This window comes from Crocodylus porosus, unplaced genomic scaffold (assembly GCF_001723895.1).
Source record: "Crocodylus porosus isolate Cpor-Errol unplaced genomic scaffold, CroPor_comp1, whole genome shotgun sequence".
Lineage (NCBI taxonomy): Eukaryota > Metazoa > Chordata > Crocodylia > Crocodylidae > Crocodylus > Crocodylus porosus.
In genome coordinates, this window is record NW_017728948.1 from 74317493 (window position 1) to 74337456 (window position 19964).

Consider the following 19964-nt stretch of genomic DNA (forward strand, 5'->3'; position numbering starts at 1 on the left):
CACTTCATAGTGGATTTCATAGTGAGTTTGGTGTGCTGGAAAATCTGTGTTTCCTTATGTAATGTAATCTGTATTTATGTAATACATATATATAATTGTATGCCTGTATTTATGTAATGTATATATGCATTTATGTAATAAATAAAATATATTAATGTATGTATGTGTCTAATGTGCTTCCAGGTCATCATCAGGGAGCCTCAGCCTGGCTGCAGCCATGGCTGACTGAGCTGTACTGCCACAGCGTCCCTATCTGTAGTGAATAATTTTGGGGTACGCTGTTGTACATAGGTATTTCTCCAAATTGGATTAATGATTGTTATGGTTAGCATCTGTTTACAGCTGATGTTAAGCTACTATGCTATATCATTTATATATTTGTAAATGACATGTGGCTTGACATAAGTTATATTTTATGCTGTAGAATCTACATATTTAATGAGTCATCAGCTGGTTTATCGACAAGTGTAGCCAGTTTGATTAGTCAATGGCTAGTTCTTGCATCTTAGGTTAAGAAGCCTTGTTGAAAGGTAGTGAGAGGTGTTAACCTCAAATAAGGTGGTTACATTCCAAAAGAAAAAGCCCTTAATAGGGAAAAGCTATTAGCCAGACCAGGCACCCAGGAAGAAGGGACTATATCATTCAGAGATCCAAATTTTTCACTTTCTTGAATACAATGAAAGAATAACTAAGGAAACATGATTAGAGGTTTATCTGTCAACAAGACCAACCTTATGCAAGGATATGTATATTACTGTCCTCCTTGGATACAGTATTCAAGGAAGACAGGTTTCTATCTAGAAACAAAATTGAATGCAAAGAATATAAATATTTCTGTCCTTGAACAGAATGGGATAGATAAGGGAGTATTGAGAGTTGGGCGATTTAATCAGGAAGCCCTGAGAGGAATGTTTTGTTCAGGACATCAAGTCAGACAAGACTCACCAAGTCTGTGAAAAGAGAAAGGCCACAAGCTAGGCTAGATGGTGGAATCATCTGTGGATAGCAATGAGTGTATTTAAGAAGTCAGCTGGACTCTGAGACTACCAAGAGAATGTTGCAGTTAGAAAGTAACAATAACTGATTTCTGATTTTATTTCCTGGTACCTTTGTCTCCAAACCTTACTGATTCTTTCTCTGCTTTGTTACATGTCCTTCTATCTTATGTAACAAAGCTTTTGAGATGCTGACAATTACAGGTGTACCATTTCTATAGAGACAGCAGATCCTCAATATTTTGCAAATCGGGGGTGAAATCCCATAAAGCTTCCTCTGCTAGAGCTGCTAGGTCTGATCAGGGGCTGGGGAAAATGCAATTTGCTGGGGGTGAGGAGTTTCTTAAAAGGTAAAATCTAGTCTGCTCCCTGAAGGCATGTAGGAGAACAGTGAGGAGAGGCTTGGGGATCTGGGGTCACCCTAACACTGTTTATCACAGTATCTAAAATGGGATACATGTGCATTCACTCATAAAAGAACAGCACTTCAGCCTTTACCACACAGTCTCTTTCCAGAGGGGTAATAGATTTTAAATCGCAAGTATGCCTAAAGCAGTAGTTCTCAACTTTTTTAGACTTAAGGCACCCCTTAGAAAATGCCAGCTCTTAGTTTTCACTCACTTTGTGTTTGCAGAAAAGTAACAGAGCATTTTTGTTGCAAATAACTCAGAAATGTCAAGATGTATTTAACACTATGGATTCCTATTTCAAATCTCTGGGTTAACCTTGTGAAACAATGTTTGCACACCTAACTGCTAACATTGTATGGCACCCTTGAAATGATCTCAAGGCACCCCAGGGTATCTTGGCTCCTTAGTTGAGAATCACTAGTCTAGAGTGATCTGTATTATTTTGTTTATTTTTATCCATTTTCAGTCTCCATTTCTCCAGCCACCTTCATTGAAACTATAGATTAACTTGAATCATCATATCAATTTCATTAGCCTTTCCCATATTGTAATAATGATCCCAACAATCAATATCTCTGAAATTTATTACCTGGATCTATTGTATTGTCTGCATTTCTCTGACTTCGGCCTGCCAGGCTTGCGGTAACATCTGCTGTCACTTTTTTTCCTGTAGCTGGTTTCTTTGGAACCTGTTTCATCTGCCTTTGAAGTTTGGTAATATTGCTCATTGCATCAGCCATATATTTGTCTACATACCAAGTTAAATTGGTTAGGATAGTCACTGCTTTTATTTCAAGTACAGATTCTGTGAGCTCTTTCAAGCCTCTCTGCAGCAATGGGATATCTGGCTGAGCAAGTTTAATTAACTGGGGTACACTGGAATTCACCTTTTGGATGTTGACAGAGGCATCCTTACATAGTGCCCAAGCATCATACACAGTCTTATTTAAGAGGGGGATAGCATTTGAGAAACGGATAGACTTGGCTTCCAGCGCTTTGATCCTAGAGCTCAGTGACAGAAGCTGAAGAGTGACCATTTGGTCTCTCTCTGTCACTGCAACTTGGTTTTTTTTCAGTGAAAGACAATTGCTTGTCAAAATCTTGGTCATTTTTGATTCCACACTCTGTAAACGAACCCCATGGTCTTTGGAATCTTCCATTGAGTGGACCAGCTTTTCTTCCAGGAGACTGATATCTCGGTGGTGCTCATCTACTTTTAATGATGTTCTGTTTAAAATTTGGTAAACTTTTCTGATGTCAGCCATAATACCCTTCTCCAGTTCTTCGTATGGATGATCTGAAAGGGTTTCAGTTACTTCTGAAGCATATTGATACCTCCCCTTGTCACTGAACAGTATTTGAAGGGACTCATTAAACTTCAGGAACTGAGGAATGAATGATAAAATGCTATCCAACTTCTCAGCATTGCCACAACAGGCCTCAGTTTCTTTTTTTAGAGCACTTAGTGAGTCCTTCAGTACATAGTTATCCTGAACAGTGTCAACAGCATTATTTATAATTATCATGGTGTTATTTAAGCCATCTTCTATTTCCATAAAGCATTCATTAATACGTCGCTCAAAGACTTCTTCACGGATTTGAGCTTCACTTTTAAGTGCCACCTGGCTTTTGGTAAGTTCTTTGATGATAGAGCTCAGATTATTAACAACTGTTGTTAGGTTTTCTAACTTCCTACTAACTGTTTCTGTTTCAATTTGCTGTTCGTACTCTGCTGTCAGGCTGAATGGTGCTCCCTGCTCAATCAAGGGTTGGAGGATCTCCATATCATAACACAAATCATTAATCTGCTCATTCATTTTATCCATCTTGTTGTCCAGTGGAAGGAGTATGTTAGAGAGGGTTTTGTTTAAGACATGCACATTCTGTTCTGCACCCTTCATCTGTGTTTGAAAATCCTTCCTGCACTTTGACAAGATGTCTTCACCTGCTTGATGAGCAGTCTCTCTCTGAATCTCTAATGTAACAGTGAGATTGCTGATCTTGCTATCTTGGACTCTGAAGTTGTCATATAGCTGCAATACCATAAGGTCCTGTTTCTTCACTTTCTCATGAAGAATGGACATATAGTTTGCAATTGTATCATTCATTGATGTATCTACAGAAAGGATATTTTGATCTGATTCTGATTCACCCAATAACAGTTGTTCATGCACCTCTTTCAGCTGAGTAAGAGTCTTATTCAGAGATTCATAGTAAATGATGCTTCTTGACTGCTCATACTTCAAGTCACCCTCTAAGGATTTTTGCTTCACTTGTAGGTCTTTGATGGGCTTGTCACAAACAAGGACAATTTCCTCTTCCATCTGTACTATTTGGTTCTTCAGTTCCAGGATTTCAGTCTTTGTTAGCTGGCTTTCTTTCAAGACAATTTTTTGGTGGCTGTCGTTCAGATGTTTGACTAGCTCTTTTGTGCTCTCCAGGTCCTCTGATAAACTAGACATAGTCTTGAAAATTTGTGCCACAGTCTCTTGCACTTCACTTTGGAAGACTTTAAACTGCTCTCTGACAATATCTTTGACCAGTTCACTAATACTTGTAGATTTGAGACCTTAAAGAAGAGGGGAAAAAAGTAAGTAATCAAGACATGTTTTAATTACATCCAGCATTCTTTCATTGCATGAACACTCACAAGGTGTCATGTGAAACTGAATGTCATAGTAGCTCGTATCCAGGCATCTGCCTATCTATAGATAGTATAGAGGTGATCTCAGTCCTGCCCCTATTGATGTCAGTTGAGTTTCATAGGTGCAATGTCACACCCTTAACATTAATTTGGTAGCTAACATGAAGTCAAGCCTGAAAGATGTCTATCACTTCTACAGGCAGGTAGTGGGTATAGTAACTTTGACCTAATTTTTTTACATCAAAATAGATAAATAGCTATGATGGACTGAGAAAGTAAAGGAATTTCTTAATTTGGTAGCCCCATATTCAGCAAGAGAGACATTTTTGAGTTTGTGCAGTTGGTCTCTGAGAGATTTATCTTTTCACTCAACCACCACTTTTGGAAGGGTAGGGGGAAAAAAAGCTGCTTTACCCTAGCTATGTTGGCTCAAAAGAGGGAGAAATAAAGAAAATAAATAAAAACCTTCCTGTCAGGTGTGGCAAGTGTGGAGATGAAATATTATTGCATGAGAGAAAGGGAGTCAATACTCAGAGGATGAGTCTTTCTAACTCTTCATACAGGTATGTCACATATGAAACATAGGCAGGCTAGGTAGCACTGAAAAGGTAGTCATTTTACAGCTTTCACCTTTATCTTTTCATTAAGATACCTTTTGAAGTTTTAACAGACTTCCCAGAAGTATCAAGACAGGCTACATTGGAATTAAACTAGGAATAAATTTGGCCTGAAGAATAACATAAAGACAATATTGACAGATAGCCATTACTTCTCCAGGCAAGGAGTGGGTACAATAACTGACCTAAATTTTGCATCAAAATGTAGGTAAGTAGTTCTGCTGGGCTGAAAGGAGTTTCTTAAGCTTGTTCTGAAATATAAGTCCCTAAATCTAGCAAGTCAAATAAAAAGAAACTATTATGGCCTACAAAATACATACATGAGATCCTAGGAACACTGCAGCCTGCTTGCTGTACAGTGGTTAAATTCTGTTACTTTTACTGTTGGTCGATAATGATAGTCAATTCTCTGCCTAGAACACTTAAGGTAATGGCAAGAGATTCCTTTGTTAGTTTCCTCTGTCTTCATCCTGAGCCATTAACCTCCCATGTCCCTGCTATTGTCAGGATGTTATTGCTTCATCTCTAAAACAGCATAGCAAATTCGAAAATCTTAGCTGAAAATACATATTCAGCAAGTGACAGTAAAATCCAGGAAGCAAGCCAATAACAGCCAACTGTTTGCACATGCCTCTGCAACTTCTGAAAATTTTTTGGGCAGCAGGGGTTCAACAAGGATTCAAAATGAAAATATTTCATTCAGCAAGTCTCTCTGCATGGCATGCTTTTTTTTTTTTGCTTTTTTTTTTTTTTTTTAAGAAAACCCACTTGAATTGTGTGTGTGATTCCAGGTGAAAAGAGAGCCAGCCAAATTGGTAATAGAAGCTTTTCAGGAAGTAAAAATGGGCCCTGCCCTACATTGTATCTGCCAAAATGGACAGAAAACACCTCTGGTGCTTTAAGGAAAAAGCTCTCAATAGTTGAGCCACTGGCTTTTTCAAGTTAAGAGATATAATAGAGAGGAGATGTAATATTTTTAAGAACCTAGAAATATACCACTGAAAAAAGGGACTGATTTTTTTTTTTTTCTGGAAACGCACTTGCTTATGTATCATGTATACAGATATCAGGTGATTTTTACACACGGAATAAAAGAGCAGAAATATAATATTGAGCAGCTCCTTTCTCTTCCTTTTTAAAACACACAAATCTCTCTCAACCAGACAGCTGGACGTTTATGTACTACATTGTTGGTTAAGCCCTAGACACAGCTCTGCTCTATCAGCAAAGTTAGGGAAGATCCTGAGGACCCCTTGGTTTCTGAAGTGAAAACTGAAGTTGTCATTTAAGAAAAAAATTCTTTACATGGATACAAAGTGTGTTCCTTATGTCCACTCCCATGCTATTCCTGGTGCTTTGTTTTTTCAAAGTGTTCTGTAATGTTAAGAGAAGCAAGGGAGCGAAGAAGAGTATAATGGACAAGAAGATATAGTCAGCTCTCTTTACCTAAGTAGAGTGATCTTTAGTTAATAATGGAAAGGCCACTTTAAAATTTGGTGCTCAGTAGGGGCTAAACTGTGCCCTTATCTAACAGGGACCAGAGCTGTATGTCTTGTTTCCACACCCACCCCTCCAGAAATTTGTATCTAGTATGGAGCAGAGACCTTACTCTTCAGATGGACTTCCCATGAACCAATGGGTAGAGACTAATGAAATGGATGACCCTTTGTTCTGTATTCCCATTATTGGCTGACCAAGATAGCTGGCCAGACATGAAGCAAGAAGCAGTCTGTACCCTGTTAGGGTTGACTGTAACTTACTTCAGACTAGAGAGAGGAGGGTAGGAACTGTGCCTCAAAAGGGTGTCTATTAGGGCTGTGCAAAGCTTCGGTGGCTGATTCAATTTGGCGGAGTTTTGGCCCAATTTGGCAGCTGAATCTCCAAATCTGAATCAAATCAGGAGACCCTGTAATCTCTCTGAATCGAATTGGAACCCTCTGAATTGATTTGGAGAGATTTGAAAAGATGCGACGATTCGGACATAGACACAGCTTTACATGTTTTTTTCTACATACCTCAAGGTACCAGGTGACTCACGAATGCCGAGATGGTGGGGAGGATGGAGCGTCCCACGGGAGTGCGGGGAGGTGGGGGGAGGAGTCCCCAGTGGCGGACCCAGAAGTGGACCAGAAAGATGTCCGTTCTACTTCCGGGTCTACTGCAGAGTGTACGGGGACCACCCCTCCCTGGTTCAGCAACTGGTGCCTCCTGGGTCTGGGGGGGCACCCAGGGGTCCCCCACAGCTGATAGCTGAGCTGGGGAGGTGCAGGGAGGAGGGTCCTGCAACCCTCTGGTCCATTTCTGGGTCCATTGCTGAGCAGGCAGAGCCCCTCCCCCATGCTCCTGTGGGACACTCCATCTGCCCCACCATCTCAGCATTCATGAGCCATGCCTGGTACCTCAAGGTATGTAGAAAAAATATCTAAAGCTGTGTCTATGGCTAAATTGAGTTGGGACAGTGATCCAAATCAATGACTCAAATCACTGTTGCCTGAATCGGGCCGAATCTGAATCAAAAACAGCACACTTCGCACACCCCCAGTGTCTATGTCCCCTCCCCTGTCCAAGGTCTACTACTTTTGGGTGATGCACCTTATTTGGCCCCCTCTCCCCCCATGCAGCTCAGTGACATGTCTGAATTTATCTGTTGGTTTTTTGTAAAAACAAGGTCCCAGATGCTTGTGGTCTTTTAAAGATCTCAGGCATTTTTATGTGATTATAGGATTTAGTCCAAATTTATTGGCCAACTAGGCAATTACACTTTGCCTGCATAAATTCTCAATGCAATTTAAACAATTACTTGAATAACAGTATATGTTTTAAAGTATATGCACAAAGGAGTAGAGTTAAAGTTCCCTGTCAAACTGGCTTTTCCAAGCCATTAACACAACAATCTTACTCTAGTTTGACAGAATATAAACTATAATAAATGAAAGAAAGATATAAAAGGACACAGGAGAAAATAAGTTAAAAGAAACAGAGATGAGAGCAAGAAAATAGTAAGAGGGAGAAAACAGCAAACTTAGGCAGAAAATAATGGGAAATGTTCAGAGAGAATAATTTAGGCACTATGTCAGCAGGAGTGCATGGCAATGGAAAGAACCTACTGATTATGGAAAAGATCATTCTTGAAGATGGGTCTCACCACTCAAATTCAAAGGGTACAGATACTTTGGTGAGTAGTACAACATTTCAGAAGTAGAAGGAGAAAGGCTTTTCTCACATGCAAACACAACACAAGGACTTTGGCTTACATAGTGGTGTTCATCTATAGAACAGATCTCAGCTTCAGTACATCTAGATTAGAAAATGCCATGGCTATTGGAAATGTTGCTGTGATAGGGAGGGATGGCAAAAAGTGTGGAGAGCACAGAAGGGGAGCAACAGATCTGAATGGAAAGGATTCTGTTTGGAAGAATTCTGAGCACTACAGAATCTTTGGAATAAGTTGTCCTGACCCACTTCAGGGCACAGCACCAGCATGGGAACCATGTGGGCCATGTACCATATGTATCTGCCCTATTCTGCAGGTGGGGATCTGGGAACATAGCTTTTCTTTCAACTCCTTCCACTTTAGGATGCTGGTTATGCCCAGGGAAGATAGCAATCCCTGTGTTCCACAGAGTGTAGAGTGTACTTGTTCCCTGCCTTTGAGTAGCCAGGCCAATGGGAAAATGGGCTCCTTGTTCCCTACCTCTACCATGCACCTATGTAAGGATCAGGTTCAACCTGGGAGGTTCATAATTACACCTAAAGATTACCAATATAAATAAAAAAAGGGAAGTAGTAATGGTAGGATTAATGCAAAAGCAGTAAAGGTGAAAAACACAACATTGTATATATCTGCAGTTCTTATAATGTGAATGTGTAATTAGGGTAAGAAGGATACCAAAATGGGAGAGGGGGAGGGGAGGGAGAGGGAAGGGGAAAAGCATAGGCAAAGGATTTCAGCAAAACGTCTTCTAATAATGTAGAAACGATGGATCAAATTGAGAGATATAAAGAAATGGATGGAAAGGATGCAAAAGGGAAATGGAACATGTTCAAAAACAAATTAAATGTATACCCAAGGGTCAACTATGCCATGCAGCTATAAACACAGAGGTGAAAGCAGGCCACTCTAAATGTGAGAGATGCAATAAAAATATGATTGGGGTAGAGGGATGCTTTACAGTATGTGGCATGTGCAAGAGATATAAAAGGATTAAAAATGGGATTTATGTTGGGTGTAAATCAGAGCGGCAAAGAAATGTTGCTCTTTTAGGATTGTACAGCCAGCTCCCTAAAATTATTCTTAGCTAGTGGAAAACTACTTCAATTTTAAAAGGAAATAACACTTTAGGGCAAATCCTGGGAAAGGAGCAAAATGTTCCCAGTCTTTTAAGATGGAATCCTGAACCCTGATTTTTCGAGGTGTCTGAGAAGTAACTGGTCCATACCAACTACTATAGGTGGATCTAGGATTTTGCAAAATGGGATGAAGCTGGTGTGATACATCACCACATATAACACAACACACATTTTTCTCCAGGTTAAAAGGAACTCAAAGCTTTACTAATATGCTAAGGGCCTAGGGTTATATTATTCAATTAAAGATAAAAGCAAAAACAAATATAACTTTATTGGAATGTGTATTCATTTTCTATACCATATATTATGAGTAAAAACACAACAAATTAGGTAAAAAATTAACCAAGTTGTTTCTTTAGTTCTGTTGTCATTAGAATACATGTGCATCTCTTTTAGATTCATAAAGATAAATCTAGCCTTCTTGAACATCTTTACAGTGTATTTAATGCTTCACCACCAATTATTTCTACACCTGATTAATTTTCACCTGCCACCTCCAAATCTGCCACTGTTGACTGCGTAAGCAAAAAATGAGTGGATATAGAATGTCACTGTACATCCCTGTAAATTGGGTTTGACCAATTAGATCTGTATCATATACTGACCATGTTGCTCTCCCAGTATAGTAATACTAAGGGATAATTCCTGACTTGACTTTGGGTGTTGGTTCACATCAATTTTATATTTATATGTAGATAGAGGTATTATGCGAAGTTAGAAAAGAACCTGATTTTACTGCAAACATTGATCATAGTTTTAGGAAACAAAGAAGGTAACTAGCATATGTCGCCTTTTGTTTTCTCTGTTTGCAATGGATGCTTTTACTCCTTGTATCATGAAGGATTCTTCTTTTCTGTGGGTGAAGTCCTGGCTCAGTTGAGTTTTGTTTTTCATGAATTGTGCCATTGCCATTCAGTGGCCTTGAATGCTCACTTTTTCTCTCCAACCTATGTGAAATGTATATTATAGACATATTACTCAGACTTCTCAGTAAAAAAACCCAAATACTTTGTCCCAGCAGCGGACAAAATAAACTAATCACACAGATAGGGGTATTGCCAGCAGCTGAATGTGAAGTCAAATGCCTTAATAATAACTTGGTTTAAAGTTACCATGTAGCGTATACAGTGCATTGTAACTGCTTTCTTTTTACTATTAACAGGACTAAAAGAAAGGCTTAAAAAAATTATACTGTGAAACAAAGCGAAAAAAGGTTTTTCTCTACGAATGTGGAATAATACAATAGGACAGTCGAAGAACGTTTTTAATAGTATTTTTTTTTTGCTGGCACCTTTAACTGGGTGAGTGATTGCATTAATTTATTTCTTTTACCTTTTAGAAAAGACTGGAAGTCTCTGCCCTTATCTTCATTGATTTTGCCTTCCAGAGAGGAAAGCATCTTGCTCACATCACTCATGGCAGCAGAAATGTTGTCAACCTTCTTCTGCAGGAAAGTCAGTTTCATCTCCTGGCTGCTAATCTGCTCATTCATTTTTTGTGTAACTGCTTAGTGGGAGAATAGAACAAAAAAAAAGAGAGTATTTTATTAAATAATTGGGGAAAGGGAAAGTATAATTGACTTGAGAAACATTAGCTGAAAGTGGAGTGAAAAGTTTCTGAGTTATTAGCCATGAGTGAATCATCTTGATTTTTGTCATGTATCATGTATTAGTGACATTCAGCAGCACAGCAGTAACTAATTACTGAAGCATCTGTATCCATTATAAAGTATTTATAATTCTAGAAGAGTACTTAGAATAGTTAACATATTTTAATCAGCATAATGCCAGTCTTCTTCCATCTAGCACCCTGTGGGGGGATTCAGTTAGCTCTCTCTCATTTAGTCTTTGTCCTTAATAGCATTACAAAGACATATCTCTTTACTTATGCTTCACCAAATAATGAACCCATTTATTTTCAATGGCCTTAGTTTATAGAACTAGATCAATTTTTGAGTGTTGAGGTCAAAAAATAGCCTTTTTAACACAGTGTCCAGATGCTACAGGAGCAAGCAGTAAAGTGATAGGGAGGCAAATTGACATTTAGTAGCTAATACAATAATGATATTTCTAAAGCTAGTTCACAAGAACAAGTCATTCAGTTTGAGACATTTGGTTATGTAAATGCCAGTCTACATTGCCCCTCATTTTGAGGTTGGTCTGTTTAGGTGAAAGGATGCCTGGCTGAATGTTTCTAAATCAGCTAGTAAAGAACTAAAGATCTTTTAAACTGAGACTCCATATAAATGCAAGTGTCTTCTTGTATTTAACAGATTGCAGAAGTAGGGCTTAAAGCGGAACTTTTAAAATGAACCTGAGAGAACTGTGCCCAGATTCCAATGAGTTGGTTGCCCACCTCCCTGATGCTCCTTTGAAAATTCAACCTAAATGACTAGACCACTACCCTGTGGATGCACCTACAGGTGTGCTTTAATGTATCACGTAAAAAACCCTACGCAATTTTGTTAATGCACAATAAAATAGGCTACTGTGCATTAAGTGTCATTTAAAAAACATGTGCTTTCGGTACCACGCATTAGGGCAGTCTAATGCGCATTTATTCAGCTCTCACATTGGAGGTACTAAATTTAATAAACATTAGGAAAAATACATTAATGCATATGTAGATACGCCCTGTATGGACCAACCCATAGTCTTCTTAATAGTCTACTTTGCAATAGCTTCTTTAGTAATACATGCAAATATATATTAATGGAGATGTACAGTATTAGTATTGATCTTGTGTCACTTTTCATTATGGCAGCAAAGCACTCTGGGGTTCTGAAGAATGGTGCTTTGGCTTTTCTAAGAAGAGCATGTGTACAGATATTCACTTTTGTAGGAGAACTTTCCCAAGAGCAATTTAACTCTGGCAATTTAACTCCCAGGTTTTCTCCCAGACCAGCCATTTTTGCTCTGGGATAAAAATCATGGACATCTGTACACTCATGATGACTCTTCCAGGAGAAATTGAATGCCTTTACATGGCCTCAGCTATAGTAGTACAAACTCCAGTTGAAGACAGTAATACTGGATAAGTACAGCTGAGGACATAGTCTTTAGACAGTGGGGTTGTGCTGTAGTAACTGAGAACAGAATGTGCCTTGTAAGTATCTTGGTAGCTATTGATGGAGTATAAGACAGGATGGTTAAACTGTCTGGGCCTAGAATGTGTTTACAGGGCTTACAGCCAGAACAGATACCTCTTGGCCATGAATGGAGCAAATTTGATCTAAAATCAATAAGAGACAATATTACATGGAACTGGAAGATGCCCGTTTTACAGTTACTGTTCAGAATATGTCCCAAAAGCAGCTAGAAGTTTGAACGAAAGAAGAGAAAAGATGGATTTTTTTCATTTCCTAATTTACTTTTTGATACATTAGCTGTGCTTTACTTCCTTGTGTATCTCACATATCCTGCTCTGCTGAAATCTCTGGTCCCCCTATGGACTGGCACTGAGATCTTTTTTTTTCAGTCTCCCTTTTGGTAGTACAAGAGCCTTCTCCTCTATAGCTTTCCTTTGAAGCACCCTTTTAGTGTTGCCACAGGCAACATCTTTCCTCTCCTGTCAACTCCTTTTTGCCAAGTATTACTTAATGGCAGATACATACACACGCACGCATGCATACTCTCACTTTCTCCTGATGGATTTACACCGCAGGCAGGATTCTGGCAGTCTTTTCTTCCTACATGTAAGGATCTCCCCGTAGAAGAGCAGTATATTGAGAAGTATAGGGTACTGGGAGGGGAATAACTTTATTTGAGTTTATGAAGTGTTTAGGGACATAGGGTTGAATGCAGCAGGGGCTGCATGTGTAACAGGGTACTTGCTGCATACAGATTGTGCAACTCATATAACATGGAATTTGAAAAAAAGAAAAGCAAATAACACAATCCTGCTTCATCTTAACATTTCTTTCACCTCCTGTTGATCTTTTTCCTAGTTCTTTTCTGGCTTTTTAGAATATAAAGTATGTTTGCATGGCAAAATATACCAGGCTTCACAGCAGGCAGAGAACTACCTTAATAAGGCTATACTGCTACCAGTATTTGAACCAGTTTATTCAGAACCAGCTTTGGTATCTTTACATAGCACCACGTTGTGCTTTGAGGGCTGTAAGATACAGCAGATTAGACTTGTCAGTGTATTGCTAACACTGCCATTTACAGAGAAGCAAATAATTTGCCAGAGATGAATTGTCTGACAAATGTAGTTTCACTTTGTGGTAGTGAATATACTGCAAGCAGAATACAATTTCTTTAGATGTATTCATTGTTCATAAACATTAAACATATTTATTTTCTGATTTTTTAAAAACATTATTGTGTATTGATGACTATTAGTTCTCCACATGTATTGATTTTGAGCTGTGCTAGTTAATTGGGCTGGTCAGATAAGTCACATGTTATTGTTCCTGTTCCTAGTACATTGCATGTACAGGTGCTCCTGTCATGAATAAAATTTGATTTCTCTGTGCAGACAACTATGAAATTCATTTTCTGGAACATTTGTGCTAGTAAACTTCAAACCACACAAATGGTAATGGGAAATGAATACAAGAAGAAAATGAGCATTCATTCAAAAATTCAAAAGAATAAAGGTTGGGGTAGGCTTTCTACCACTCACTTATGCCATATTTCAGGTCACTTCTCAATTTAACTTAATGTTTGAATACAACTATAAGATTATTATTGTTTCTTGTCAGTCATGGCTAGATTTTATACACACATATTGAGAAAGCTTTTCTCACCTGCAAAACCTTATCATGTAACTCAAAGGGCATAAGTAGACATTGCCAAATTAAGTGGACCATCTGTACTGGGATGTGTCCAGCGCAGCTGATCTGCTTCATTGGGCAAAACACGTCACCTGCTGTCCTGCTTGCTGATCATGTGGAACAATCCACGTTATGTGTTCCTCACTTAGAGAGATGCACCCTTGGGAATCTCTAGGGCATGTTTTTTAACGGGAGAAAGTTGGTATTCTCTGCTTATAGAGATGTGCCCTGGAGCTGCCTGAGAGCAAACCTCTGTAAGAGGGGAAAGCAGGCCTGAACAAGATAGTCCAGCAGTCAGCAACCTTTCCTGGGCATGTGCTGCTCGAGTCAGATAGGTGGGTGAGTGGGTGCTAGGATCCAGCTGACACTGCTTCTCTGCACTACTGCACAGGAGGAAGTGCCTGCTGCTACTGAACACTGCTGATGCCTCACTCTGTGGGCTGGATCCAGTAGCTTCATGGGCTATAGTTACTTCATACGTTGCTGACCCCTAAGTTAGTGTGTAATAAGGTACTACTCTGTCTTTTGCCTAACTTCACCCTCTAATTCTTCAAGTTCATTCTCTCCTTTGACCACTCTCAGAGTACTACTACATGAAAGAAGACTGCAGGAAGCTTTAATGCTTCATCCCAGAGCTTTCAGCAGCTAAGGATTTCCTTTGTAGTGATCTTAATAAACAATGTTGACAATGACTGTGTGAGGGATGATAGTAATTGTAGCTGCTGACCTGGGTCATTCAGGTCCTGCTGGTTTCCTGGTATTTCCCCATTGATAGCTTGGTTGCTCTCAGCCTGGTTGCTATGTATAATCAATTGATGTTGTTGGGCTATAAAGGAGGAAAAAGAAATGGAGTGAGCGAAACATTCAACCTGAGTAATTTATCCAATACTCAGCAATACTGCCCTGGCTTTTCATCCCCCCTGTTCAATCTCTACCTCAGCCTAATTGTCTGTAGTGATTTCTGAGTTAGCTGCTTAGCACATTTGTAACACAATGTAGCTCCATATTGGTGACAATAGTGAATGGCTTTCATTCTGACCAGAGAAGATTATAAATGACTCCTTGAGGTACCAATTGGTTGTGATCTGCAGGTGCTGGTGCTAATATAGGAAAGGTTAGCCTTGCTCTATAATTAGGAACACACACAAATTTCCTGGATTAAATGTAGAGTGTTTTAAGACAGACATAAAGCAAAATGATCACTGTCCAGGATGGAATTTCTAGTCAAAAACAGAAAAAGCCTCCCCAAAATATCTAGTAGCCTAGTGACACACCCGTTTTGGATACTAGAAACCTAGGTTTAAGTTCCTCCTTTGTCTGAGTCTAGAGATTCTAACATGATTTCCAACATACAAGGTAAATGTCTTGACCTACTGTTGCTGTTGCTGCTCTTGTTGGTTTTTGGTTTTTTGTAAATGAGAAATCCCAAAGGGCTTGGTTCCGTTCTGATGGGACTATTTTTAAAAAGCATTCCAAGACTGCAAAACTGTCACCTGTGATGGCACCTCTGATGGCGAAAAGCCATCCAAAGTTTGGAATCCGGATCCATTGTCTATTAGCAGGGTGCATTGATGTAGCACTCTTCAGCTGACAATTAGCCTTGAACTAAAATTTATGGTGGACAATTGATAGGCTGATATAAGGAGATGTTCTATTTTAAATAAACAGAAGAAGTAACAACCATGTGTTGCACAGCGGCACATCAGACCAAATTATTAGAGGTACCAAGTAGTAAGTGGAAGCTTTTGGGACTACCGTGGCTGGTTAAAAAATGGAAATATCTGTTTCCAATTTCAGTAGCTACTGTTATCTTTCTTTGCCTATCATTGCTGACAGGAGTTAAATACTTGCATTCATCCCAATTCATTACACAGGATTTATCAGACAGTGATGTTGTGATAAAATCCATGACAGTAAAGTCAGTTACTTGCCTGTGATAAAGGCCCAGCTTATCAATGCTCTTTTATTCTTTCATTTACCAAACTTTCTGTCTCCCCAGATATATTCACCCCCACTATTCCTGCTGCAATCAATCTTATCTTTCATCCTCCCTATTAAATCAAATAGCTTGTTCCCTGCTTCAGACATCTTGAAGGAGTCCTGATTCCTTACTGATTTTTAGTTAGGCCTCTACTGTACCTGAAGGCCCTGTGTCATGAACTGGGAACAAAAAGACTAGCAGTTCAAGTCTGGGTATGTGTAAGTGATCTTGGAAGAGCATCTTCACAGACAGGCTTGCTAACATAGTGAGAAGGGCTTTAAATTAAGTTTGCTGAGGGATGGAGACCAAAGCCCTGAGGTAAGTGAGAAGCCTGGAGGCAGAGCAAGCAAGAAGGGGAAATAGGGGAAGTGCTCTCATACTTCCTGAGAAATCAGTGCAATGAGCTAGTCATCTCAGTTGCCTGCACAAAGCCTGGGAAACAAGCAGGAAGAACTGGAAGTCCTTTCAGAGTCACAGAACTATGATGTCATTGTTATGTGCCCTTGTTGCCAAGAAGGCTAATAGCATACTGGGCTGTATTTGGTAGATGGGCTGCCAGTAGGTCAAGGGAAGTGATTATTTCCCTCTATTCAGCACTGGTGAGGCCACAAGTGGAGTACTGTGTCCAGTTTTGGCACAGTAAGGATATGGACAAATTGGAGAAAGTCCAGCAGAGGGCAACAAAAAAGGATGAGCAAGCTTGGGGACATGACACATGAGAAGAGGCTGAGGGAACTGGGCCTTTTTAGTTTAGAGAAGAGAAGACTGAGGGGAGATTTAATAGCAGCCTTTAACTACCTGAAGGGTGGTTCAAAAAAGGATGGAGCTAGACTGTTCTCAGTGGTGGAAGATGACAGAACAAGGAGCAATGGTCTGAAGTTGCAGCAATGGGAGTTTAGGTTAGATTTGCAAAAAACTCTCTCACTAGGAGGGTAGTAAAACACTGGAATAGGTTCCCCAGTGAGGTGAAGCTCCGTCCTTGGAGGCTGTTAAGACCCGGCTAGACAAAGCCTTGGCTGGGATGATCTAGTTGGGGATGTTCTTGCTTTGACCGGGGGTGTGAATTAGATGACCTCCTAAGGTCTCTTCCAACCAAAATTTTCTCTGTTTTCTATGTCCCTTTTACAGTTTGGGGAATCAGCTCTGTCCCTTCAAGGTTATTTCACTAATGTTTAGAGAGTCAAATTCATTTAATACTTCTGACATAGGAATTTCCAGATTGGATCAGGCCAGTTACTCCACTAGTCCAGTATCTGCCCTATAGCCACTAAACCTGTTTCGTTTTGTTCTGAAAGAAATATCTTGAGGGATAAGAGGGTACTTAAGTCTCTCACTTATTTAGTTATTGGTCTCTTTACTGACAGCACCAATAAGGATGCCATATTTTGGTGGCTGGGTGGACACTTGATTGAAACTACTATTAGTATTTCCCAGAGGAAAGCTTATAGCCACCCTAGGGGAAAACCTCTTGTTTTCTTTTTCATTCCATGTTAGCGGAGAAACAACAAGGTATTCAAAGCTAGAACTCAGTCACCCTTGCTTTTTATATTTTGTGCAAACAAATTTTGCAGGCTGAAATGAAGTCAATACTGCAAAGATGGCATTTAAAGCTGCCTCAGGAGTTGAAGTTGCCCTGGAATCCATATCTAGGCATGCTACATAAAACAAAAGCCTGTTATTTAAAAGTGCTGAGCAATCAGTGCTTTCTACAAACTCCTGGGGGACCTATTGAATGCTCAGCACTTTTTAATGCAGGGTAACTTACTTTGCAGTCGAACAATCGGTGTCTGTCTTTGAACATGTTGGCCCAGATGTATAATGCATTGTTCCATGTATTTTTAAATATATAAAGCATGAAATTGTTTTCAGGGAGTACTAAAAATATGGAAATTGGTCTTTTCCTCTGAATACATTTTTGATGAAGCAGGAGCAGCTGAAGGGGAATCACTGTGGGAAGCTCCATAGTTTCATTAAATGAATCTTCCCCTTTCTCCTCCTAATCCTTCTGACAGTTTTGTGTTTAAATCAGCATTGCTGCCCTTTGTGTTTTTTTTTTCCAGGGTGCTGTAGCCTCCTTGCTTCTGTTCAGAACATTTTAGAGCCATCTGCTGGAAAAATGATATTACTGCAGAGTTAAGAGTAAACAGCAGTTACCATCCTATCAGCAAAACTGAGGATACCTTGGGCATAGCTATACTGCCTCCAGACCACACTAGGAAGGGCTGCAGTGAAGCTCAGTACAACCACTCCATGCTTGCAGTCCCTGGAAATAGATGCAATCTATAGTTGCTTGAGAGAAGAGAGTGTATGCCAGTAAACTCACAGGGGTACATGTTGGCATACTCCTAGCATTGCTCTGAGGTGGCTGCATTCTCTGCATTTCTTGCATCAGTACTGCAGAACGATCTGTGCCTTACTCTGGTGCCTCATTCAAAGCAGTCTGGACACAGACATACATGAAGTGAAATGGTTTGGAGGGACTCAGCTGAGTTCAGACACATGCAGCCAGCCTTTTGCTTTTACACTCCATTTGAAAGCAACATTTACGAGGATATTTTTCCTTTCCAGGCATAGTCTGTGGAGACTGTAAATATTGATAGTTTGTATGGAGGCTTTCCAGAATTGGACTTATGAAGTTTTGTAAATAGAAGAGAATAAAATTCAAAATTTTAGTATCACAGGCAAGTTCAAAGATTTGAGCAATGTTTTCATCCTGAGTTGGGAAGAAAAGTTGAAATGTAGAAATTCTCCATGGAATGAAATCTTTCATAGGACTTCAATTCAGAAAGGCTAAAACCTTTTTTTTAGCCAACGTTGAACAAAAAGAAATATTTCATTCTTCCTGAATCAAAATATTTCATTTTTGTTTATGTCATTTAGAGTCAGATCACCATTAAACTGCATACTTCAATAATGCCACATTGGCTCCTGAGAGTTTTAATTCAGCATACCAATAGCCCCATTATTCCCTTTCAGCCAGAGTCCCTGGTCAAATTATATCCCCCCCATTCATCTGTATCCATGTGATGTCCAGGATGCACTGCCTTACTTGGTCAGGGAAGAGACAGTGTTGCATCATGGGATACAAAACAGGAAGTTTGTGATGTGGACATCTGACTCTCTTCGTTGGTTGATTTTACCATACCTGACAGTTACCTACACACCTATCTCCAAATAAGACTACCACTCTGTTTATGCTCAATGACAAGTGTCAGAGGGCACATCTACATGAGACATTTACTGCACAGTTGACTAATTAACTATGCAGTAAACGTCTCAACATCTACACATGTGCCTCTATTAGGGCATATAGAATTAATAAACTCTGTGGCAAGGTAGTGTTTCTTTTTTACAAGCACTACCCTGCTGCAGAGTTTATTAGTAAAATACAAACACTACCGTGCTGCAGAGTTTTTTCGTGCACAGCAGCTCATGTGTAAACACTGCTCTGGCTGACTGGGGCACAGAACGTTTCAGTGAAGGACAAGCCAGGAGGCCGCCCCTGAGCTGAAGCCCCCTTGTGCCTCAAACAGCCACGCTGCAGCATGTGAAGCCTGGTTGGTGAGCCCGGGAGAAAAAAAACTCTGGGGCAATAAGTGCTGGAGTTTATTTGTGCACATTAATTGCACATGTAGACGTGCTCAGATAGTAATACATTTAGCTCACTATGGCTAGGGACAGACGTCACACACAAACCAGCGTAAGTGATTGGAAACTGGTCTAATCTTGGAAAAGAACTGAAGTTCACTGCGCAAAGACTGGTTTCAAAATGGCCAAAACCACTTTAAGATAGATCTGGATGGATGTAGTATCAAACATATATGATTTGGGTTGAACGCATCTACCGCATTTCTGTCCCAGATCTCTTCCTGACAAAAGTTACATCTCAGTCCCCTGGCAACCCAGAATGCATTTTAGCCTGCCGCTAACCCCTGCCTTGCAAATCAGGCAGGCTAGCCTCTTCCACAGTTGTCTGCTCCAGCTGAGCCCCTGACCCTGGCTGTGACAGAGCTGAGGCAGTCTCCCCAGTGCAGCTGGTGGCAGCAGATGGGTGGACAGGAGCGGAGATGGACCCCTGCTCTGGCCCTGGCTTCCACCAGCTGGGGTCTGCATGGGCTTTCCCCTTGTCTAGAGCATGGCTCTGCTGCCCCAGCCCCACCCCTTTGCCAGCCCCCTCCCCCCCTCAG

General features: G+C 40.1%; 1 protein-coding gene across 2 annotated transcripts in view; it reads right to left on the bottom strand.

The window, feature by feature from the left end:
- MMRN1 (multimerin 1) overlaps positions 1-19964 on the bottom strand; it is a 64018-nt gene that overhangs the window by 14618 nt on the left and 29436 nt on the right. The window contains exons 4-6 of one of the 2 annotated variants that reach the window (XM_019553456.1): positions 14524-14622; positions 10349-10519; positions 1991-3974 (exon numbers count right to left, since the gene is read on the bottom strand). In XM_019553456.1, the coding sequence (XP_019409001.1) occupies positions 1991-3974; positions 10349-10519; positions 14524-14622 (2254 nt within the window). Of the gene's footprint in view, positions 1-1990; positions 3975-10348; positions 10523-14523; positions 14623-19964 lie in introns of both variants that reach the window. The other variant, XM_019553455.1, reaches the window with a different exon arrangement.